The sequence below is a fragment of the Hippopotamus amphibius genome, chromosome 10 (assembly GCF_030028045.1).
Source record: "Hippopotamus amphibius kiboko isolate mHipAmp2 chromosome 10, mHipAmp2.hap2, whole genome shotgun sequence".
In the NCBI taxonomy this organism is placed as follows: domain Eukaryota; kingdom Metazoa; phylum Chordata; class Mammalia; order Artiodactyla; family Hippopotamidae; genus Hippopotamus; species Hippopotamus amphibius.
In genome coordinates, this window is record NC_080195.1 from 104,076,295 (window position 1) to 104,102,116 (window position 25,822).

A 25,822-nucleotide genomic window follows, 5' to 3' on the forward strand; every position below is an offset into this window, starting at 1 on the left:
AAAAAAATTCTCTAAAGGATGTACTTTGGGTGGGAAACTATACACACACACACACACACACACACACGTATAATCTGGTATACAAGGTGAAATGATAAATAAAGATCTGATATATACACGGGCAAGTCATAGTGTATAAAACAACACTCCACACACATCCAAAAAAGGCATTTGGAGGTTCCAAAAATATAAGAGGAAACTAAAGCAACAGTGGGTGATTGTATTTAAATCATGGTCCTTTTATGCTTCAAGATGGAAGTAAAACAGAATTTGGTCTTCATTTTGTTAGAAACCACCTTAAAATTTCAAGGGCACCCACTGAAAGAACAGAATTAGATTGTATAAGTTGACAGAGGAAAGTGGAATTTAGAAATTCAACCTGAAAGAGGGCAGGAAGGGGCAGGAAGAACAAACAAGATCAAAACAGCAAAAGACGATGATAGAAACGAGACAAAAGACATGGATCTTCTAAATAAATGTGATGTAGACTAAACTCAATATTTAAATTTCATATTTAGATAAAAACCAAAATACTGTCACACAAAGCCCCACCTACATGCTATATGCAAGAAATAGATCTAGACAAAAAGACACAGGGATGGAAAATATATTAGGCAAATGTAAAGAACACTCTCCAAATGTCAGACAAAATAGATTTAGTCAGACTACAGAAGATGTAAACATCAAGAATTATTAAGCTTGATCCATGAATGTATTTTAAACCCTATTCACAAGAATTTGTGGGTGTATGTTTTCCCCAAGGATTAGCAATTTATGCACACAGGCCATGTATGAGACCATAATATAAATCACAACAAATACCAAAGAATCTGAATTCAGACTGACCACACTGGCAGCATTGTTTTTGGTATTAAATTTGTTATGAAAGAGCAAAAGGCCAGTAATACCAAAGACAATTTTGGAGAAGAAAAACAAGACTGGGATACTTTCCCTACCAGATACCAAAATGTATTTAAAGTTACAGTAATATAAAGCAGTGCAGAATTAGCAAGCAGACAGGCTAACAGAACAGAGAGTCCCAGAAACAGCCCCACCTATGTACGGAAGTGTGATGAACAGCAGCTGTGTCACTGCAGGTCTGGCGGAAAAGAATGGAACATTTGATAATGTAGCTAGGACAGCAGATTACCCACATGGGAAAATAAAAAACTGGACCCTAACTCACATCATTCACAAGAATCAGTACCAGGAAGTATAAACCAGAAACTGAATAGTCCAAACTATAAATCTTTCAGAAGGAAATAAAGAAGAAAATGTTTGTTGCCCAGGGGAGAGAGGATTTCTTAAACAAGATATAAAAAGCACAAATCATATGAAAAGAAAATCAGATTTTACTAAAATTAAAAACTTTTCTTTGTCAAAAGGCACCATGAAGGCAACAGGATATATTATAGACTGAGAAAAGTTATCTTCAACACACTGAACTGGCAAAAAAATATTCATATCTAGAATATAAAAGAAGGCCTATGAATCAATAACTGAATGTCTATCTGATTCTAAAATATTTATTCTTTTTTCACCCTGATAGCTATTCTTCTGCCCTTAACTGAAGATAAAAATTAATAAAATAGGAGAGAAGGAGAGAAGCCAATGCAGTTGTGGTAGACAGTTGGCAAAGATGACAGTGATGATTCTTCCCATCCCCTTTAGCACAGATCTCTGTATCTGTTTCCCCAGCCCATGAATTTGGGCTGGCCTTATGACTTGCTTAGGCCAACAGAACATGGCATAGTGGTGACATGTGAATTCTGAGCTAGGCTTCAAGTGGCTTTGCAGGTTCTGGTCTGGTCCCCCAGGAACCCTGGACCCACCATACAATGAAACCCCCAAGCTAGCTTCTTGAGGATGAGAGACCTCAAGGAAAGAGGGATTCAGCCAACCAATCACCAAATATGTGAGTAAGGCCATCTTAAACCAGCCCCAGTCAAGCCCAGATGACACAGCCACAAGAGTGACTGAGGCAAGGACAGAAGAACAACCGTCCAGCTGAGCCTGGCCCAAACTGCTGAGCACAGACGGTGAGCACATTAAATGGTTGTTTTGGGTGGTTTGTTACGCAGCAGTAGATAACCAATACACGGTTATGGGGAGCTTAGTCATCAAAGAAAGTCAGAGAGGAAGGAATTGACGGTGGCCCCTTCAAGAGAACTGAAGAGAGACACCAGCATGGCAGGAACAGGGAATCCAAACCAGAAGAAGCCATGTTCTTGCTCCCACGCTTCAGGGCCTTCTCTGAACACCTCCCAGCTGAAGAGGCTTATATAGCACCACTGTTGAGTTTCTATGCAACCCCATACAAACACAATTTTGCAACTTCCTACTCTAGCTTCCTTCACCACAAGAGACTTTCCTCTAACAACAGACACTGAAGGAATTATCTTCTTTATTATAGAGGTAGCTGTCCTCATTTAATTACCAGTACACGTGCAGACAGCTCCAGAAAGCTGAAGACAAGGCTGAGAGCAGGCTCAGGAAGTAATCAGAGCAGGGACCTGCCTGTCCCACCTCCACTCTTTGCCCAGCACCTAGCACATCATCACCTGGCATAAAGGATGTGCCAGTAACAGCTGGCAGCACAGAGAGAGAGCAGGGCCGAAACTAAAGAGACAAAGGATGAGTTGGGGTATACAGTGAAGAATTATTCAGCCATAAAAACTAAGGAAAGCTACTATTTGCAACAACATGGATGGACCTTGAGGGCATTATGCTAAGTGAAATAAGTCAGACAGAGAAAAGCAAACACTGTATGATCTCACTTATATGTGGAATATAAAAAACAAAAACTCACAGATACAGAGAACAGACTGGTGGTTGCCAGAGGTGGGGGGGTGGGGGGCAGGTGGGTGAAATGGGTGAAGGGGGTCAAAAGGTATAAACTTAGAGTTGTAAAATAAATAAGTCATGGGGATATCATGTATAGCATTGTGACTATAATTAATAATACTGTATTGCATATCTGAAAGTTACTAAGAAAGGAAATCTCAAAAGTTCTCATAAGAAAAAAAAATTGTAACTATGTACAGTGATGTATGTTAACTAGACATTGTGGTGATCATTTTGCAGTGTATACAGATACCAAATCATTATGTTGTACACGTGAAACTAGTATACTGTTATACATCAATTCTACTCCAATTTAAAAAAAAAAAAAGAAGAAGAAGATGAACAGGCAGTTTCAGAGAATGAGGAAGCACAGGGCAGGGCTAAGGCCCAGCAGGACTGGACCTATAGGCTATCACAAAAGCTACCATAAATAACATTCATTGCTGTGAACAGGTGTGATCATTTTTCTGCTGCTTAAAATTATTTTCACATCATAATGTGACTGTTTTTGTGAAACCTCTGCTGCTAGCACATCCCACTTGCCATTAGTTGGACGGACAACAATGAGGTTAGGAGCAGTATAAGCACATGAATGTAACCTTACTTTTTTTTTAATTACCTAATTAATTTATTTATTAGCTATGTTGGATCTTCCTTGCTGCACGTGGGCTTTCTCTAGTTGCAGCGAGCAGGGGCTACTCTTTGTTGTGGTGCGCAGGCTCCTCATTGCTGTGACTTCTCTTGTTGCAGAGCACGGGCTTTAGGCGTGTAGGCTTCAGTAGTTGCGACACATGGGCTCAATACTTGTGGTGCACAGGCTTAGTTGCTCCATGGCATGTGGGATCCTCCTGGAGCAGGGCTTGAACCCGTGTCCCCTGCATTGGCAGATGGATTCTTTTTTTTTTATTAAATTTATTTTTATTTATTTTATTTATTTATTGGCTGTGTTGGGTCTTCGATGCTGCACACGGGCTTTCTCTAGTTGCTGCAAGCGGGGGCTAATCTTCATTGTGGTGCGTGGGCTCCTCATTGTAGTGGCTTCTCTTGTTGTGGAGCACAGGCTCTAGGCACGTGGACTTCAATAGTTGCAGCACACAGGCTCAACAGTTGTGGCTCACAGGCTCTAGAGCACAGGCTCAATAGTTGTGGCGCATGGGCTTAGTTGCTCCGTGGCATGTGGAATCTTCCCAGAGCAGCACTCGAACCCATGTCCCCTGCATTGGCAGGTGGATTCTTAACCACGGCGCCACCAGGGAAGCCCTGTAAGCTTACGTTTTGATTTATCTTTGATTTACTTGGATGAGATGCATTCATTCAGGCTCCATTCAAGCCCATTAGGGACTTCAATTTAATGGAGGAAGGAAAAAAAAACTTTGCTTATGAGATATATTAACAATGTTTGTTAAACTAGCAGATTCTCCAAACATATCCAAAGAGGAACTGATTATTAATTGATTATTTTTTAAAGGTCCTTATTAACACCTGAGTTTAAACTTCTGAGTGAAAGAAACGACTGAGGGGAAGGGAGCAAGAAAGGGTTAGACACGACCAATAAAGACATTTAGGCGGAATCCAATCATTAGGCTATGATTTTATTTTGCTTTTCAGTCATTTTACTGTCATATAAGAATTCCATAGGAAAACTCATAATGTATAAGATCAGCATAAACTCCCCTCCCCCAAGCTAAAACGCAAAAACAAAACAATGATAAAGGAAAAAAACTGGGGAGAGCTAAATACACTCTGGGGAAAAAAAAAGGAAAAACACTACAATTTTAACTTGGGGGACAAACAATGACTTCTTTCCAACCGAATTTCACAAAACCCCAGTGTCTGTTTCTCTACAGGAAAAAAATTTTTAATTCATTAAAAACTGTGGATATAGACCTTCTTGATCCTATCAGCTTGTTGAGAAAGTCAAATAATGTATAATCCACTACTGTTCTTTACAATTATACAAATGGAGGCTCTTAATCTCCGAAACAACATTTTTTCCCCCCACACAGGACTTGATCGGTGTCATTAATCAAAACCAGCCGGAAATCAGGACTAGGCGTTGGGGCTTCCCCAGCAGAGCCCAGGGAAGCAGGCCACGTGCTGTGGGACAACCAACATGACACATGATTTACAAAACGCACAACATGGCTCAAATTTTATCCACAAACAAGGAGCAGGCCATGTGCTGCTGGTATCAGTGAGACTCCAGCGAATCTGGAGAATGGGCCCCTATCTGTCTGTAGGAAGATAAATCTGTGCAGTTCCTGTTTCTTTGCTGCCCCTCCCTGCTGTCTGGGTGTCTTCTGTTTGCAGAATGGAGTTCCAAACAATCTGCTTAGAACATGAGCCTGAAATAGAACCCTGCGTTTCATCAGCACTGCAGGGAAGCCTGCCCCACCGGGCAAATCAAAGGCTGTTGAGTGCTTAAGGACTCCTTGCTCTGACCAAGCTGCCTTGACTCTCCTGGCTGTCACAGAAGCCTTTCCTGATACAGCAAAGGCTGCTTAATCTACTTCCTGCAGGAGGGCTATCTGTGCTCAGTACAGATTGCAATCTTCCACTCAGCATCAGACAGATGTGCTCAAGGAAGATCAAGGGGGCTGACGTTTCAAACACAAGGCTGGCCCTAGTTATCTTGAACAGGTGGGGGCCAGTGCTAGCCACAGCCACTTAGCCCTCCCAGCTCAACTTCTGGAATGACCGTTTTTCAAATTAGAAGCAACTTCAGTTCACTGGCTTTCACTGTGAATACTGTAAACTATTTACCGAGATAACCAAGGGCACCTGCTTTGCCCCAACTCAAGTGAATTTCAGGGAAGATAAAGCCAAGCTGTCTCCACAACAGAAGTCAAATGAACGCGAGCCTTAAAGACAGAACTTAAAGTGAGAGAGACGAACAGATGTTTTGAAGCCTTGAAAGACACCATGGATGCCCCTTGAGTTATGATTCTTATAACTTGCATAAAATTGGGGGCTTTGGTTTTCTTTTTTCTTTTTAAAGTTCTATTTTCTTTCCTTTTCTTTATTTTCTTCCTTCCTTCCTTCCTTTATTCATTCATTCATTTATTTATGTGGCTGTGTTGAGTCTTTGTTGCTACGCACAGGCTTTCCCTAGTTGTGGCAAGTGGGGGCTATTCTTCGTTGTGGTGCATGGGCTTCTCATTGCGGTGGCTTCTCTCTTTTTTTAATTAATTAATTAATTAATTTATTTATTTATTTTATTGGCTGTGTTGGGTCTTTTTTGCTGTTCACAGGCTTTCCTTAGTTGCGGTGAGTGGGGGCTACTCTTTGTTGCAGAGCACGGGCTCTAGGCATGTAGGCTTCAGTAGTTGCAGCACATGGGCTCAACAGTTGTGGCGCACAGGCTTATTTGCTCCGCGGCACGTGGGATCTTCCTGGAGCAGGGATCGAACCCCTGTTGCCTGCATTGGCAGGCGGATTCTTAACCACTGAGCCACCTTGGAAGGTGGTGGCTTCTCTTGTTGTGGATCACGGGCTATAGGCATGTGGGCTCAGTAGTTGTGGCTCAAAGGCTCTAGAGCAGAGGCTCAGTAGTTGTGGCACATGGGCTTAGTTGCTCTGTGGCAAGTGGGATCTTCCTGGAGCAGGGATTGAACCCGTGTCCCCTGAACTGGCAGGCAGATTCTTAACCATTGCGCCACCAGGGAACCCCAGGGCTTTTGTTTTCTAAAACTCATTTTTAAAATTATTTTAGATCTAGATTTGCTTTCCTGTGTTGATGTTCACTGTAATATTTCCTAACTGGGGAGTGGAGGTATATACATTCTAATCAGCCAGGCCAGTGGTCTCAACTGGAGAGATGTTGCCCCTGGGGGGACATTTAGCAATGTCTGAAGATTATTTTTGATTGACACAATTTGGGGGGGGGGGGGTTACTGCGACTAGCTGAGAGTGGTTTATAGCAATACTGCTACCATGCAGGCACAGGACAGCCCCCCACAAAAAAGAATTATCCAAATGGCCCCAAATGGCAGCAGCACCAGATGAGATCAGTATTCAAAATAAATCACACAGGAACATTAGAGAGGCTTTTTGGAAAGCTCACAGAAGCAGAGTTTTGCAACTTCTTGTGCCAGCTTCCTCTTCACTTCAAGGCTCTTTCAAAATAACAGCACTGAAAGAACTAGCTTTTTATCTGGATCTCCTTCCCCCATTTTCTTATTGGTATGTATCTAAACTTTTGGGGAAAAAAAAAAAAGATGAAGAATAGCCCAGGAAGATTTCAAATAGGACACACATCGATGGCCATTGGCCAAGAATGGAGACTGAGTCTTAGAGGGAGCACTTAAGATGGAATCTGCTCTCCAGTCCCTGGCTTTCCAAGCAAACACGGCAACCCAGTCACCACGTGTCCTTCCTATACTGAGGAACAGGAGGATAAAGATCACGTAACCGGCTGTCAACGCAAAAATCTTAATGAAGCAGACCACAGAATGTTATCCACAGACACCCCTGAAGATGGTTTGCATGGGACCATAACATTCCAATCATCTTACTATTCCACCCAGATGAAAAAAGACGATTTATAACCAAGAACAGTCGGCAACCTAAGGGCGTCGCCTCCAGTCTTAGTTGCACGTTAGCATCACCTAAGGATTTCTAAGCAACCACCCACCCCAACACGTGCACACCCCAGACCAAGGGAATCTCTGAAAAGGGGTGCAGGGGTCTCAGCCTTCTAGAATGCAGAATCCACTTCTTTCCACCTGGGGAAGGAAACTGCTTTAAGTGTACTTCATAAACCTAGTTATCACACCATTCACCTGGTGCAGACGGAAGTGGAAGAGAGGGCAGTGAGGAGATCAAAACTGAGCAGCCTCCAGTTACAAGCTAGAGAATCTTTCTGGCCCCACAAGAGGCTGTGCTTGGAATGCATAACAGCTGAGTACCTCTTAGAACGTATTCTAAACACTTCACTTTTATCACTCAGTCATTCCTTACATGACTCGTTTGATAGTGATGTGATATGATCCCCATTTTATACACGAGCACACGGGGCACAGAGAGATTAAGCGTCATCTGTTCCAAGTTATGAAGCTAATAAACATAAAGACGGGACTCATCCCCAAGGAATCTGGTTGCACAGCCTACCCTTAGCCACTAGGCAGTGGTGCTTCTACATCGAGGAAACCAACTTCTCCATAAAAAAGGCTTCAGAAATAACCCAGCCCTGAAAGCTCATCACATACTTCAGTCAGAATTCTCAGGGCACCATCAGGGCCAAGCTTGCATACTTGGACTTGTAAGGTGGGGCGAGTCACAGAGCCAGCCTCCTGCAGGCGGGCACTAGCCAGGGTGCTTGTGGACATGGCCTGGCCCTCCATCACGGTTGCTTCACATCCATTATGACTGCACCCAAAGAGGGTCCCTGCATCCAACTTCAAATCCAGTGCCTCAGGATGCTTCTTATTTTTAGCTACTTTTATAGTTAGATGAAGGCTATAGTCCAGCCTGCTCACTGTACACATTTTCTCAGTTGTTTTCCATTGTCACTGCAGCTGTCTGTGGACACTGCTTTATCTCTGCCTCACTATGGAAGCATCTTTCAGGTTACTTTATCCTGTTTACTTGCCCCCTCTTTTATCTTTCACTGTTAAATGGGACTAGGAAGTGGCAGCAATCAGAAGACAGACAGGCTGAGGTCCAGGTGGGGAGCCTGAGTGACTGCTTCCCTCCAGCCAATCTGATGGGGCTGCCGCTACCGAGAGCACATGAGAATTCTTCTGGAACTTATTCATATTGAAACCAACTTAGAAAACTTCCAGAAAACCCACACTGTGACTTTACTCTCATGCTGTGTTCTTGAACCAGGCTGATGATCTAACTTGACCAAGCACACTTGGTTCTGAAGGATTTCTGATCACTGCAGAATATCAAAAGGTGAAGCAATTAAAACACAAAGGACTACACTAAAATATCAAGTATAACGACAGAATCACATAGTCATCACTGTAACTTTCAGCATCCAGCTCAATGCTTGGCACACAGTAAATACTTAAGAAATGTCAGTTCCAAGTTATGACCTGGAGACAGACAAACAAGTAAATCTAGGGATGAATCCAAAATAAAAGTTGTAATGTGTTTTAAATGACTGTAGGTTCAGTGGATTTAGCACGCAGATTTCAAAGGTGTCTGGTCTGAAGGAGGATGTAAGGTCAGCAGCTGAGAGGATAGGGCTGCATATACTCAAATATCCTCAGCCACTAGGTAGTGATGCTTCTATACCGAGGAAATAAACCTCTGCATAAAAAAGGGTTCAGGAAATAATCCAGCTCTATAGTATAGTACAGAATATACTCAAGTATTCCCAAAACAGACACTTACATACAAACACATTTTTAAATTAAAAACAAATTTAAAAAAAATTCTTAAAACTTTGCAAACTGTGTGCGTGCACACACACACACAAATCTTTTTTCAAAAGAAAGAAATATACCAAAACAGTAATTGACTTGGAGGCTTCCCTGGTGGTGCAGAGGTTAAGAATTCGCCTGCTAATGCAGGGAACACGGGTTCGAGCCCTGGTCCGGGAAGATCCCACATGCCGCGGAGCAACTAAGCCCGTGCCCCACAACTACTAAGCCCGTGCCCCACAACTACCGAGCCTGTGCTCTAGAGCCCGCAAGCCACAACTACTGAGCCCCCATGCTACAACTACTGATGCCCACACACCTAGAGCCTGTGCTCCACCGTAATGAGAAGCCCTCGAACCACAACAAAGAGAAGCCCCTGCTCGCCACAACTAGAGAAAGCCCGCCCATAGCAGCCAACGCAGCCATAAATAAATAAACAAAAACTTATTTAAAAAACAAAACAAAACAGTAATTGACTTCCAGGGAACAAATCATGAGCAATTTCAATCACACTTTATATCAGGCGTCTGTATAACTACTCAACTCTGCCATCGCAATGGGAAAGCACCTAGAGGCAAGACATCAATGAATGAGCATGACTGTGTTCCAATAAAACTTTATTTACAAAAACAGGCCATGGGCTGGATTTGGCTGGTGGGTCTCAGTTTGCCAACCCCTACTTTACATGCGTAACCCACAGGAAGGGCTCAGACAGGGAAAAAAAAAATCCAAAAAAGGTTGAGCACAAATTGTTGTCTGTTATGTGCATCCAGACCTTATAAAATCCTTTCAATAACCTAATTAATCCAACACAACACGCCTCACTCAAAGTCATTTTACAGAAACCACTGTGAAAGGAGTTTTATGGGATCGAGCCTGCCATCTTGTGGTCACATAAAAGAACAGCCTTCACGGTATTCCTTCCCTATCATTAAGGGTACACAGCTCCCTGGTCAGAAAGAGAAAGACAAACACCATATCATATCATTTATCCGTGGAATCTAAAATATGACATAAACGAACCTATCTATGAGACAGGAACAAAATCAGGGACACAGAGAACAGACTGCTGGTTGCCAAGGGGGGTGGGGGGTGGAGAGGGTAGGAGTGGGAGTTTGAGGTTAGCAGATGCAAACTGATATATGTAGAATGGGTAAACGACAAGGTCCTACTGTAAAGCACAGGGAACTATATTCAATATCCTGTGATAAACCATAATGGAAAAGAATATAAAAAAGAATATAGATATGTATATATACATATATATGTGTGTAACTGTCACTTTGCTATACAGCAGTAATTAAAACAACATTGTAATTCAACTATACTTCAATAAAAAATAAATGGGAAAAAAAAATGGTACATAGCTCCCTGGTGTCCTTTTCTAAAGATGTGATTGGCATGTGGATACTGCAATAACAAAATGAGTCAAAAGTCAATACTAACTAAGTGTGACTGATTCTCCCAAGCCTCAACTTGTCAACTTTTCCCAGGGAACCACCAAACAGAAGGATGCACTGTCACAAGGCATCTGCTTGAGACCTATTCTTATTAAGCCAAGCTTCAGAAGGGACTTTGAAAAACAAGAATACTCAAAGTACCTACACTCAAGTGGAAACTGAAGATTTTTTTTAAGCCAAGTTTTAAAAAGAAAATACATCCCCAACCCCCAGCTTATTAAATCAACCCCAACTCCAGAACCAGGTCGTGGTGAGATAAGTGACGGCAGTCATCGATTCACCGTTGGGCTCGTTCCCTGATTCTCCCGCTGACCAAGAATGGGTGCCTACGTAGCAAACTCAGGAGAGAGACACAAGCAAGTAAGAAGAGTATAACAGGAGCGGGGCCCATGTGAAAGATCTCTTTGCAGGGTCCTGGGGACCTACAGCACGGAGCTCAGTGGGGTTCCAGGAAAGCTTCCCTGCGCAGGTAGCATTCAAGCTGCTCCTTTTCGAATGAGCATAAGGTTGCCAGAGGGAGTGGGAGGAAAGGTATAAACAGGAAAAGCAGCAAATGGGGCAGGGCAGGGGGTTCTGCCGACGGGCTCACGTCCAGACTCTAGGTTGGAAAAGCCCAAGAGAAAAGCAGACCAAACACCAGCTCTGGGCATATTTCCACTCTGGGCATCTCACCCCACATCCTCCTCTTCCACAGAAGGAAAAGCAGCGCTGGGCAGTTTGGGGGATGGTGCTGTGGAAGACAGGGGTGGGACCACGAGCCCCAGCATCTTAAGTGACTCCTGGTACTTCTCTGTCTCCAATTCTCTGTCCATAGCCAAGAGACAGTGGCCTCTGCCCATTTCTCTTTCTCCCAAATGACAAACAGCAGAGCATGAAGCTTTCCATTGCAGCCAAACAGCAATTCCACCAGCACAGAAGTCCCCAGCCCCTTTGAAATTTCAACAAGAAGCTCAGTAATCCACTCATCTTACTCACACATCTTATACGACCTACCAGACATAGAAAATCCACAGAAATATGACCTACCAGACATAGAAAATCCATAGAAATACTCAAGCCACATGGGCAGCCTCCGAGGCAGAGCCCGGTGCACAGCCATACCTGTGTTGCTGGTGAGAAAGGCAAGGGGGCTCTCGCTGAGGTCGGTGGGGCCGTCCAGTCGGTGGGGCGGACTCCCCAGCAGCTCTGCTCCTCCCTCCAGCTCGGGGTAGGTCCTCACCAGGAGGCCCAGGGACGGCTGAGTGAGGAAATCTTTGAGCACAGATGAGTTCAGGGTGCCGGCAGCACGATTATTGATCTCGAGAATCTCGTCTCCCGCTTTCAGGCCTGCCAACGCAAGATGGAAAATGTTTAATTTCACACACACATAAAAGCAGTGGCAGCATCAAATCAGATCACAGCATCTTAGAAGCCCTGCTTCTAAAGGGCACGCCGAGCTCTCTTGTCATAGGTACTGCTGCAAACCGGCTGCCGTGCTCAAAGGGGATCATCAGGTGGTCACGTGGGCTTCGGTTTTGGAAGGTTCTAGGCTGGGATGTCACAGCATGTCCATCCTGTCCTGAATACACCAACTAAACAAATTCACTCCTTCTTGAATCTGCATCTCTAAGCATCTGCCAATCTCTCCTCGCAAATGCTGATTCTGGCTATTGTCCTATCATTTTGAGGGGAAAAGATGGAAATTCTCCCTGACTGCAGCAATTCCTACGTCTTGTACATGCTTGTGCTACAGTGAACACGTGTGCACAGTCAGCTAAAGTCTAGAAACCATTTCTATGGAAACAAAATGTAGGCGTCTCCTCGGCTACAACCACTGAAGATCATCTCATTCCAAACACATTTAGAGACGATAGTTTACAGAACCAAATGCAATCATATTTGCCCCCCCCCCCAAACTTTTATTTTAAACTACATCAGGACTTTGGGGTGAATGGCCTTTGGAAGGTCCCCAAAGGTTCTGCTACTTTTGCAAAAAAGCATGCTGGGGAGTTGCCAAAGCTTGGGACCCAGGGGAGCTGCCGTGAACCAGCCCAACCTAGGAGAACAAGAACTTCTGACTGACCCGGGGCAGATCCACTTGACATTAAAAGAACACTCTAAGAGTTTGAGAAAGGGAGAGGTGAGGGAAGAACAGGAGAGGAAATCAGATTTCCTTTCAGCTAAGAAGAAGAAGTCTGATTCTTATTTTCTAGACTAATGTGGAAACACAACCTTGTAGAAGGGAGTGACTGAAGGGCAGTGATACAGGATGAACTGCAAGCATGAAGCCAGGCCACGCCACAGGCACCTGCACATCGCACTCTGATTCTGCAGGGAAGTCCTCACTTTCCAACTTCACTGGGTCACACCCCTTGGCCGGCTTTACTCAGGTTTCCAAAATACTTGAAATCAATTTTCTATCGTCAAATACTCCAAGAAACTCCTCATGGAGTTTACTCCAAATACTCCTCATGGGTGAGGAGCCAATGGGAGAAAAACGAGAAGGTTTTTCTCCATGTCAGAGGCAGCATTCTGGGAGACTAACCATTCCATCTTTAGGTGAAAGATCCTGGCATCACAGCGTTTGAATTGAAAATACAAAATTTCCACATGCGAAAGACAGTTATTGTTTTTTAAGTCATCTCTTGAAGACAACTCTTTTGGTTGGATATTAGAGGAGGTAATATAAGGAGAAAAAGAAGACTTAAAAACTAAAAACATCTTGTTCAGGCCTTTTTTTTTTTTTTTTTTTTTTTTTTTAAGAATTTCTAAGTTTAACAAAGGGAGATCAACTTGATGATGGGTGATGCCTTAGAGGGCCGGGATGGGGAGGGTGAGGGGAGTCGCGGGAGGGAGGGAATATGGAGATATGTGTATAAATACAGCTGATTCACTTTGGTGTACCTCAAAAGCTGGTACAAGAGTGTAAAGCAATTATATTCCAATAAAGAGCTAAAAAAATAAAAAATAAAAATTAAAAAAAGAATTTCTAAGTTTGCCATGACTGGTTGAACAAGAGTGTGTAGTTGATGGGGCTGAACAGCAGCCCCTAAAAACATGTCCATGTCCCAGAACCTGGGAATGGGACCTTTTTTGGGAACAGGACCTTTGCAGTTGTAATTCAGTAAAAGATGTTGAGATAAGATCATGCTGAATTATCTGATGGGTCCTAAACTCACCAACAAGTGTCCTTGTAAGAGACACACAAAAGAGAGACCCAGAAAGAAGAGGAGAAAGTCACGTGAAGACAGAGACTGAGATTGGAGTGCTGTCCTCCAGAACTGCGGGAGAATACAGTTCTGTTTCTTAAGCCACCCAATGTGCGCTCCCTTGGTGTGGCAGACCCAGGAAACACACACGGGGGCTACCTGAGTGAGTGGGTCTCAGTGTCAGTACGTGAGAGGAGGGGGCTCAGCAGTGGTGGGCGATGAAGCACCTCGTCGGGGTCCTCCTGTCACAACCCCACCACAGGACGGCTCTGTGCCCGTGGGCATGTTACTGAATCTCTCCCTGCCTCCGTTCCCTCATGTGTAAAGAGGAGAATGGATTAAGTGAGATTCAACAAAATCATCCACATAAAACTCTTTGCACAGCATTTGGCACGTTGAAGACATTCAATCGATATTAACTCTCATTATTAATATCTGGTACAAGAAAGAGGAAAATTTTTTTTAATTTTTTTAAAAAAATTAATTTCATTTATTTCTTTTTTCTTTTTTTTGGCTGCATTGGGTCTTCGTTGCTGCATGGACTTTCTATAGTTGTGGATAGCAGGGGCTACTCTTCCTTTGGATGTGCGGCCTTCTCATTGCAGTGGCTTCTCTTATTGCAGAGCACGGGCTCTAGGCACGCAGGCTTCAGTACCTGTGACACACGGGCTCAATAGTTGTGGCATGTGGGCTCTAGAGCGCAGGCTCAGTAGTTGTGGCTCACGGGCTTAGTTTGCTCTACGGCATGTGGGATCTTCCTGGGCCAGGGCTCGAACCCGTGTCCCCTGCATTGACAGGAGGATTCTTAACCACTGCACCACCTGGGAAGCCCCTTTTTATAAAAATTTTGAGCCTACTCAAAAACAATCCCCACCTGCCCATGGTAAAAGCTGTGAAAGATCCAAACTCTCTAGAAGAACAAAGCACATGCTTTCTCAACCAGGCTCTGTCCTGTGGAGCCATTAGGGAGATACGTAGATGACTGCAAAGAAGATGCCCAGTCCCACCTCAGATGATTCCAAGAGCACAACGATGGGCCAAAGAGGCCCATGATGAACAGAGATAAGTGTACAATAAGTGTACACTGTGGTCCCAAAAGTCAATTCTACAATTATAGCCGAGATGAGATCCAACAGAGCCAGGGTGGGCAGGAGGTGGCAGGAATGTGAGAATTAACCATCAGCCCATCACAGGCCAGAAGCCCAAGGTGACTAACAGAAATAAAGTGCAGCCTCAATGAGCACAAACAGAATATTCAGATCTAGTTAGGCTGCGTGCCACCAGATGCCCCTTGGTGTCCTCCATTTTAAGAAACACCAGCATCTGGACAGCATCCAGAGGGCAATGAATTGTTGAAGGATCCGGAAGTGTCAAATGTGGAAAAGACAAAGCAGTCATAACATGATGAACATCATGGATACCAATGGCTGGCTATAAAGAAGGAGGCAAAACGGTGCATGGAAGCTGAAGGAGAAGGATGCTTTATAATCAGAGATATCCATCAAGAGGCCGCATGGTGCACAGGGAAGCTCTCCATTATCGGGAGGTCTTCACAGTGAGGCTACAGACCTCAAATCTCTCTCCCGACACAGCCCTCTGCAGGCCGGGTACTGGGACAGTGTGTCACCCAGGTGGACAAATGGGCCGCGCTCTTGCATCTGTGGAGAAGAGTGCTATGTGAGGCAAGGGGGTTGCGGCAGACAACCGTTTGTTTTTATCTAACACCAGGGTTCTTGGATTCAAAGGACTAAAACAGGATGTGACTAAAACCAGGGCAGCATATTCCCCCACCCCCGCACCACGCCAAGCAGCATGCTCACTGTGCTGAAAGAGATAAAAATCACTTTGGGTTTAAAGGGGAATACACCCCCATCACCTCTGTTCTTAGGTGAGATACGCTTAGTGAATGCATCAAACTCTGGCTTCTGGGCTGCCTTTGGTCTTGAAAATATGGAAGGAAAATGAAGGAAAATCCTCGTCCAGGGCGGTTAGCGACGGATAAATTATTTGACTTTATTTCCCATTGGCACACCTTTGCCATCTCTGTGGAGAGTCAAGTCTGTGGGTAGCACTTCTCCAATGCTGACAGCAAAGTAAGCTGTACAGGGAGCTTGCAAGCCATGAACACGAGAACTAAGCTGCCCCAGAACATGGCAGGAGGTAGGAAAGGTAGGCAGGCATTCCATCCGTTCCCAGCTGCTCCACTGTCCTCTAGCAGAACAGATACAGGCATCACCTCCAAGGGTAACTGACCAAGACATGTTGCACTTGTACATTCAGTGGGTATTATTTTGCCACTGCCTGGATGAAGCTAAAAATTCCATAGCAAGAAGAATGAAATGAAAGTGGATTTTAAGCCCTACCTACCTACCCAATTCATTTCCAGTGAGTTATGGTGACTTGAAGAATGTCCCCCTAAAAGTCATGTCCATGCAGACCATGACCTTATTTGGAAATAGGGTTTTTGCAGATGTAATTAAGTCAGGATGAAGTCATACCAGAGTAGGGTGGGTCCTGAATCCAGTGACCCGTGTTCTTATAAGAAGGCCGTGTAAAGCCAGAGAGACACACAGGGAAGAGGGCCATGTGAGGACAGAGGCAGAAATCAGAGTGATGCAGCTACAAGCCGAGGATGTCATAGGCGACTAGCAGCCAGCACAATCTGGAAAGAACCATGGAACAGCTTCTCCCTGCTGAGGCTCCAGAAGGAAACGACCCTACAGTATACCTTGATTTCAAACTTCTGGCCTCCTAATCTGTGTGAGAATACATTCCTGTTGCTTTGAATCACCCAGTTAGTGGTAATTTATTACTGCAGCCCTAGGAAACTAACATAGGAAGCAAAATAAAATCTAGGTTGAAAAGAGTTTCTCAGAGTAGAAAAAAGATGGAGAGCTGGGGTTCCACAGGTAGCCTAGACAGACAGCACTGTGAGCCCTCATAGGGCTGCAGGCAGTGTGTAGCAGAGAACAGCTCTCTAAGGAGGGCGGGAAATCTGGATCCTAAACCCCTAGGTTCTCAACTTCTACAAGGATTCCTTCATGAACGGCAGTAACAGAACATGAAGGAGCTTTGCAAGCTCAGGCAAGGGCCAATGTCAGCTTTAACCAGTGTAGACTAAAGCACAGAGGGGTCTTCCCGAATAATCTGCTCTAAGCAGATCCCTGAGTCCTCCATTCCATCCCAGATGGTAGGGAAGAACAACCACTTGTGATTAAAATGGAATTTCCCACCAACCCCATGGAAATGGGTTCAGAATCAGATTTAAGATCCAAGAAGGCAACATTCCTTGCCCAATAGAGTTCATGGAAATAATACCCATATCCCCTAGAAGAGTTTTCAATGAGACAATATTTAAATACTCTTCAGAGATAAACCCTTTGGGCATGTCTTTCTCACCCACCAACCAGAAAAACCCAAAAGGGAACTGAAGACAGACAAGTCAAGATAACACACTTAGTAACTTACCTTTCTTGGAAGCTAAGCCAGTTTCTTTCACACTATTCACGTACAGCCTTCGAACACCATCTTCTTCCACAGAAGAAAGTGAAAAGCCTAGGAAACACAGAGACAGCAGGTAAGGCTCACACCCCTGAGTCCTGAGTAAACAATAGGAAGAATCTGCTGTGAACTAGGTATGTTCATTGCTTTGGGTTATAATTTTCCCGTGTTTGTTCTGTTTTACAAAGCAGAAAAATGTATTTTTAGACCACTCTAAAAGAAGTCACTGCAAAAATTAATATTACCAGGTACATCTATCTTCACACAACCTACCTATCAACTCAAATGAACGAAAATGATTTTGTTTTACCTTGGCTGCTAACAAATATAGTTTTTTTTAATACACATCTCTCTTGGAGTATAAATGCTTTACAATAATTTCTGCTGTACAACAAAGTGAATTAGCTATATGTATACATATATCCCCATTTCCTCTCCCTCTTTCTTTTTCTAAAGTAAGTTTATTTATTTATTTATTTATTTATTTATTTATTTATTTATTGACTGCCTTGGTTCTTCGTTTCTGTACGGAGGACTTTTGGGGGCTACTCTTCATTGCGGTGCGCAGGCTTCTCATTGTGGTGGCTTCTCTTGTTGCAGAGCGTGGGCTCTAGGCGCGTGGGCTTCAGTAGTTGTGACTCGAGGGCTCAACAGCTACAGCTCACAGGCTCTAGAGCACAGGCTCAGTAGTTACGGCGCATGGGCTCAACTGCTCCGCGGCTTGCGGGATCTTCCCAGACCAGGGATCAAACCCGTGTTGCCTGCATTGGCAGGTGGATTCTTAACCCCTGTGCCACCAGGGAAGTCCCTCCCCTCCCTCTCACCCTCCCTATCCCACCCCTCTAGGTCATCACAAAGCACCAAGTTGATCTCCCTGTGCTATGCAGTAGCTTCCTACTAGCTGTCTATTTTACATTTGGTAGTATGTATATGCCAATGCTACTCTCTAATTACATCCCAGCCTCCCCGCCGCCTGTCAAGTCTGTTCTCTATATCTGCGTCTTTATTCCTGCCCTCCCTCTAGGTTCATCAGTACCATTCTCCTAGATTTCATATACATGTGTTAACATATGATATTAGTTTTTCTCTCTCTGATTTACTTCACTCTGTATGACAGACTCTAAGTCCATCCACCTCACTACAAATAACTGTTTCGTTCCTTTTTAATAATACCATAATTTTGCTTTTTTTCACAGTTCCCTCCATAGCACAAAACAGAAATAATCAGCTTATCTCATCTGGGTCCCCTTGACTTTTTTTCAGCAAATTTATATCCTAGGACATGTCACAATAGAACAACTGTATAGTGTGTGTTCAGCCATATATATTGCTGTGTGGACACTGCTTTAATTTAGTAAAATTCTGCCAACAGTAGTCACACACTTTACAAATCCTTTTTCATACTGAAACTGATGGATTGCACCTTCTCCTAGGGTCTGATCATAAGATTATCTTATACTTGTCTAGACTTCCAGAGCTTAAAGCCCATTAGTTAATTAATCTTGGGCTTTGTTACATCCTTCGGAAAATAAGGAGGAACAGGGTCCTGAGGTTCTAAGTGCTCCCAATCCTATGGCTACAGGCCTTGGTCACCACTGTTTCTCGACAGGCTCATGTAAAACTCTTTCTGATCAATCAATGGAATGTCCATAACCAACACCTACTTTCCCTCAGGATAAAATACTTTGGCAGATAATCCCACAAGGGCAATAGAAATTAAAACAATTGTAAAGATATGACATGATTTCAGCTCTGGGAGAAAAATAAGGCCTAGGTAAAGGAAAAAAACAGTGGTTCTGAAAAAACAAACAGGCAACTAACAACAAAAAAGAATAACTAATTCAAAGACTGGGGCCCAGGGATTCACTGAGACTTGGCAGGCCGTGTCATAATGAGCACTTTTTTTTGTATCATTCACAGGACCAGGAAATAGATACACACACGTAGGCAAAACTGCCAAATGTCAACACCCACTAGGGCACTGAAACTCACTCGGATAGGGAACAACACAAGCCCACCCACCGAGGACTTTCCAAAGTTTTATTTTATTCTAAGTCTTCTTTTAAATTCCATTCTTATAGCAACTTCTTTCAGATTACTCTTCAGGAAGTTCCACTCAAATAAAAATAATTTTAGACACGAGCCACTTACATGACATTAGCCTTAACACAGGTGTATTTATCTGCATTTCAGCAGAGACTTTTCTTTTTCTTTTATCTGTTAGAATAGATACAGAATCAAGGACTACAACAGGGAAAGGATGAATAGAATTCATTAAAACACAGGCATTTCCTTTCTAAAATGTTACCATTTTGTAAAATTCTCAAAGCAAATTTTTAAATTATATTTTTAATTCAAATTTTATTCTGTTAAAAATAAAATGAATACTCTGTGGGGCGAGGTGATGTGTTGAGAGCCTACTGCAAGTCACCTTAAACCAAAGTCAGTGGAGATGGCTGAGGTATTCATTTGCTGCCTTCCTTCCTTACCACTAAGGATGTCAAGGGTCCCAAGGAGCAGTCTCGGTTTCAAGATGCCAATAATTTGCACATTGGGGGAAAGAGGGATTATAACTATCTCCTACAGTAACAAATATGTATCCATTTGTTTTTGTTTTTTTTTAGATTCCACACATAAGTGATATCATATAGTATTTGTCTTTCTCTGTCTGCCTTCACTAAGCATAACATTCTCTAGGTCCATCCATGTTGCTGCAAATGGCAATAGTTCATTCTTTTTTATGGCTGAATAATATTCCATTGTATCCATGTCCTGGCTATTGTAAATAGTGCTGCTATGAACATCGTGGTGCATGTATCTTTTTGAATTAGAGTGTTCGTTTTTTCCGTGTATATATATATATCCAGGAGTGGGATTGCTGGATCATATGGTAGTTTCATTTTTAGTTTTTTAAGGAACCTCCATACTGTTTTCCATAGAGGTTGCACTAATTTACATTCCCACCAACAGTGTAGAAAGGTTCCCTTTTCTCCACATCCTTGCCAAAATTTGTTATTTGTAGACTGTTTGATGACAGCCACTTGTCAGAATTTTTTTTTAAAATAGGATAGCAACAATCTAATTCCCAACAAACAAATGTAATACAGTCCAAAATGACTGCCAATAGGAGACAGAGGGAGTTATTCAACATAAACCCAATATATCCACCCCATCAGAAGGCTTAGAGTTACAAAGACCAGGAGGCACCATGAGAGGCATATGATCTTGCAAACGAAGGAAGTGATTAAAACCAGGTGAAGAAACCAAGAAGACAGACTCACACGTTGAATAACCAGAAGTTTCCTCATACTGAATTTCATGACCAAAAAAAAAAATCATGACAACATAGTAAACCAAATAGGGGTACTCAAAACCAGAGTCCAGGATACAATGAAACTGAGAAAGTGAGAAAAGTATAGACGCTTCTGACACAGAGGGGACACAAGACCAAAAATCTAATAGTCTAATGAGTCCTCAGAGAAAAAGAAATACTCAGTTGCTGAAATGATGCATTCTTCCACTTCAAGGCAGCCTAAGGAATCACGCTTAGTCTATTACAAAACAATTTGAACTAACTTCAACAACAAGGTCTGAGAGAGTCCTGAGGGCTGAGGTGGAGGGAGGGGCAAGAGAGAGAAATTAGGCAAGTGTTAAATCTTTCCAGTTTAGTCAGTGGAATTATTAAGTCATATTTTCCTCCCTAAAGTATTCTACAATAGAAAGCAGCATCTGGTTTATAGTTACATCTTGTGCATGTGCTGATATGTGCTAGTAACTTACATATACTGAAATCGATGTATAGCAGGAAGCTGCACTTAGGTGCTAATGTCAGAGAGAGATGGGCTGAATTTAGAATCCTTGGTAGCGTCTAAGATCAGAGACGACCAGGCCTTCTTAGGACTAGGGGACTCTAACTTCTGTGGGAACATCTTCTACCAACACGAACTGGGCACTGAGAATATGGTTTAGCTGAGGTTATTGGCATGCGTGGTGGCTTCCCAAGGTGAAGTCCAGATGCCACTACACATAGGGTACAACTGACAGCAACGTCAGGATAGAGAGCAAGACTAAGCACTGAGAACCTCATTGTTTGACGTTGCCACAACCTCCAAGCACGGGGTTTTGTAGTTTACAAAAGCAGGGGTGCTCCCAGACAGATCATAAATGAAAACAAAACACCCAAACCTACTTCTTTATGTCAGGTCGTGTGAGAAGCACGGCTGACAGTACCTCCTGGGTTGATGCCTGATGCCCTGTAATAGCTTCAGTGTAGAAATGTAAACAGGTTCTATGAGTACTTCAGTCATTTTAATGTAAAAGCATGAAACAACATAGGGGTTTTATGCCCAGTGTCTATTTCTGAGTCCTCAAACCAGTCCATCTTTTTTTTTCCAGCCATGCTGCGCAGCATGTGGGACCTTAGTTCTCCAACCAGGGATTGAACCCCACACCCCCCTGCAGTAGAAGCACAGAGTTTTAACCACTGGACCACCAGGGAAGTCCCCAAAACCAGTTCACCTTGGGATTTGATTCCAGGAACTCTGAAATTCAGCCCTCTGTTGCTTCTTGCTACATTTTCCCCTTAGTCAAGAGAAATTAAATAAACTAAAGAGAAAAGAGTAACTGACATGGTACATTTCAGTTTGGAGGACCCAGGCTTATTTGTAGCACTGCTACCAATTACTGCTTTAATTACTGAGGTCATGCTTCTGCTGCATAGTAAGCCTTTCAGACACATTGATCCCTTACCATCAAAAACATCCTCTGGCTTTATGATATCTTTAGTTTTAAGGTCAAGAAGTAAACAGCATGAAAGTGTAAGGCAAGTGGCCAGGGGTTAGAAATTAGGTTCTCCCCATCAGGCCAAAGCACTCCAGTGAGCTTTCTGAGAGGCAGACTGGCTGCCTGCAGGAGGACTTTTGAAGATGCTACTGCCCAGTAAAGGGTTTGAAGATTTTCAAGTGCTGAAAAGCCGAATAAGTCAATTCAGAGAGAAATGGGAAGCGAGCGCATGCAGTGGCCTTTATATCTTTCCACCAGGTTTTCTATGTTGCCTTTTTTCCAGCACATAGTAGGACCACACTTCTCTGCCCACCCGCTCATCCCCGCCTCCAGTCACTTGCTTTGATGAGTGAACCGGGAGTGAGCCAGCACCCGACTCACCACCTCCCCACTATCCCCTCTGCCAAGAGGCAGACAGTGTCCCAGGTGGCAGCTGCTGCAGGCCTGGGTCCTAGAGTAATGACAACATACAGAAAAGGTCCCAGCCAACCCACAGAGGATGCATGATGAATAAGAGAAAGAATTTCACTGTCTGGAGCCAGTGAGCTTTGGTGACTGTCACTGCCTCAGCTAACCTCGCCCCTCCTGAGTGATCTAGCCCTGATATAGTGTGAGTTTCCCTATGTATTTTAGTCAAGCACCAACTCTACTACCATTCAAGTCATAAACTGTAATGCTAAAAAGACTAGTCTTAAGTCTATGGAAAGGATTACATATTTAACTACACCAGAATGTAGAAACTGTGTAGGAAAGCCTTAACATACAGGCCTGACTGCTATTCTTTGTAAGGTCTCCCTACCAGTTTGGCTCCTGGCTGGCATCTGGGAACTTAGATTTTGGGAGGGTTCCCAACACCCTGATGTAGCTCATTGTGTCTAAAATCTATACAAACAATGTGGCTTATGCCGAACACCTGCTTTCCTCCTGGGAGGCTGGAGTTTCGGTGTATGCTGGGCAGAGGGTGCCTACGTGACCAGCCTCTCAATAAAAACCCTGGGCACTGAATCAGTGACAAACTTCTTACAACAGTCCATGTGCAATGTCACAGCTTGCTGCGTGGCGGAATTATGGACTTCTGTGTGACGGGGGAAGACTCTGGAAGCCTGTACCTGGTCTCGCACTTCACCCCATGTGCCTCTCCCTTTTACGGATGCTATTTTGTATAATAAATCGTGTAATTCTGCTGTAATAAATCACGGTCATGAATAAGCTGAGTCCAGTGGGTCCTCAGTGAACCAGCAAACCTAGGGGTAGTCTTGGGGATCCCAACTCCCATCAAAATAAGTTCCTTCAACATTATTTGTGAGAGAAAGGAGAACAGAAGATATATTTGGGGGATTGAGGTGTGAAAGGATAATTTCTTTATTACTAGGGTACATCATAATATAAAATAACCTACTCCCAATAGATCCATTTCTTTTTTATAACAGTAGAACCGTGATAATTAAAGTTATGAAATTGAAAGCTCTTCATCAAATCCAGGGTAAGTATCTCCTTTTCCCCCTAGTTTGGCTGCTCTGCAGAGCACAGAAGCCAGATGCGCCGTTTTAAATAGGCCCCAAAGGCATTTTACTGAATTGTAAATAAGTGCATGTTTACACAGGAATTGTTTTAACATGAAGAACACTAAAAGATCAAAGGAAAATAAACATACCATAATTATCACCGGCTGTATCTGACTTCTCAATCTGGATGTTCCGAGTGACTTTTGGACAAATTTCAATTTCTTTGTACAGCTGAAAATGACAAAGAGAAGCCTAATTAAGTCTTCATTATAAATAACTTATTAGAAAGAGTCATCAATTTGTAAATCTATTTTTTCACAATTTGCAATCAAATTCTCAGCACATCCCAGTATTTTTCTTGAACTGACCCCATTAATACTCAAAGTGGAAACTTATAACTCATATTTCCAAATTTAGCTACAGTTCCAATTTCTAAATAACTCCTTGACATCACTCTGTATCTCTTTTCCCACCCTATATCTACGACACACCTGAAAAAATAATGCTAACGTAATTGAAAATCTTCAGTACTGGGGAAAAAAATTATTAACATTAAGAAGAGATTATAAAGATCGATATGGGATCCACAGAAATAGGAGAAATCTCTGAGCTTCCATTCTCTTCTATTCATATACCATTTTTGCTCAAAAAGTCCATAATAGTACAAATACACAGAGAAAAGTTTATAGCATTAAAACAGACAACAAATTATATAAATAACAATATTCTCTTTTAGCCATTGGATTATACCAAATTACTGAAAAAACTGAAATACATAAATCAATCACCTCTCTCGGAAATCCAAGAAAACATGGAAAAAGAGGTAAGAGAAACTGGTAGTTCACAGAGAAACTTTATTTCAATTAATTTAATTTAATTGATGTTTCACGTTTAGATGTCTGGACCTAGCATCATCATGGACCGTAACTTTTGAAGGTTTTATCACTTGTTCTCGCCCCTCACGTGCTCTTTATGAGACAAATGTGATCCCCAATTTACAAATGAAGAGAAAAAGGCTACAGAGTAAGTACTGTCCTAAGGTCAAAAAGCCAGAGCTGGGATTTGAACCCAGGTCTCACTGGTTTCAGCACTTAAGTTCTCCCCACTACTCTAAAATGTCTCCCAGACTGCCCCCTGGTGGAACTCAGAGGTACCACAGTAAAGGGTACAGACCTTACTTCATCGATAAGTAAAGCCAAAGGTCATTTCCAAAATTTATGATAGAAATTCCAAAACAAATAAATATGTCAAAGGCTCACAGAGAATTTAAAAATTGTCATCTAATTTCAAAATGAAACTCTATTTTGAGCCAAAGTCAATAACATAGAACTGTCCTTTAGCACTAAACAGAAGTCTCAGTTATTATTTAAACTTGCCCCCATCTCAGTCATTTGTCCAGAAATAATTTTATTCAGACAAGTATAAAAAAGAAAATGCAGGTTTCTTTCTCTTCACTTTTTAGGGCATTTGACAGGTGGGAGAGGTGAGCAGAATTCTTGGGTTTCAGGAGTCTGGAAAACAGGCTGCTGTAATGTTAAAAGCTGTGGCGGTGGTGGGGGGGGGGGGGTGGCAGGGAATGGGCTAGAAACTTTGGCCCTACAGCCCAGATCCTCTAGAATACCCTAATTTAATACAACTTCCACCAAATGCAATGTGTTGAGGGTGTAACTTAACAAATGGTTTTCTTCCTATACTTCAGAAAAAGTTTCATACCAATGCATTCTGAAATTAGAAGAAATCAGTTCTAATACTGATCTTTAGTTCAGAAAATACAGCCACCAAAATTATAATACCAAATATAATCAATTTTATGATATATTCTGTAATGTCATGGAATGCTCAGTAAAATGTTATGACGTATTCACTTCAACTTACTTTGAAACTTAATTTTTTAAATTTCCTTGAGAGCCAAACTCTCCCCCTAGGTGGCAGTAAATCACCGTTTGTTCTAATCATCTCCGGAAGAAGTTTTCCATAGATCCAGTGGGAATTTAGCTTTGTAAATAAGCTTTCCTATTCTTTCATAATATTACCTCCTCTCTTCTTTGTAATTTGTTGAAAGTCTTTGCGTTTTTCACCAGTCTCAGACAATAACTTAGTATACTATAGACATGACCCTTGGCCGTGGCCATTAGGCTGGTTGGACTAAAATTGGATTTAGTAAAAAGCTC

At 42.7% G+C, this 25,822-nt stretch overlaps 1 protein-coding gene across 9 annotated transcripts in view; it reads right to left on the reverse strand.

Annotated features, from left to right (window-relative positions):
* The window catches only part of TIAM1 (TIAM Rac1 associated GEF 1), a 395,420-nt gene that overhangs the window by 46,341 nt on the left and 323,257 nt on the right, over positions 1-25,822 (reverse strand). For all 9 annotated transcript variants that reach the window (XM_057696187.1, XM_057696186.1, XM_057696184.1 and 6 more), the window contains 3 exons: positions 23,801-23,882; positions 17,332-17,418; positions 11,777-12,001 (listed from right to left, as the gene is read on the reverse strand). In XM_057696187.1, the coding sequence (XP_057552170.1) occupies positions 11,777-12,001; positions 17,332-17,418; positions 23,801-23,882 (394 nt within the window). The remainder of the gene's footprint in view (positions 1-11,776; positions 12,002-17,331; positions 17,419-23,800; positions 23,883-25,822) is intronic.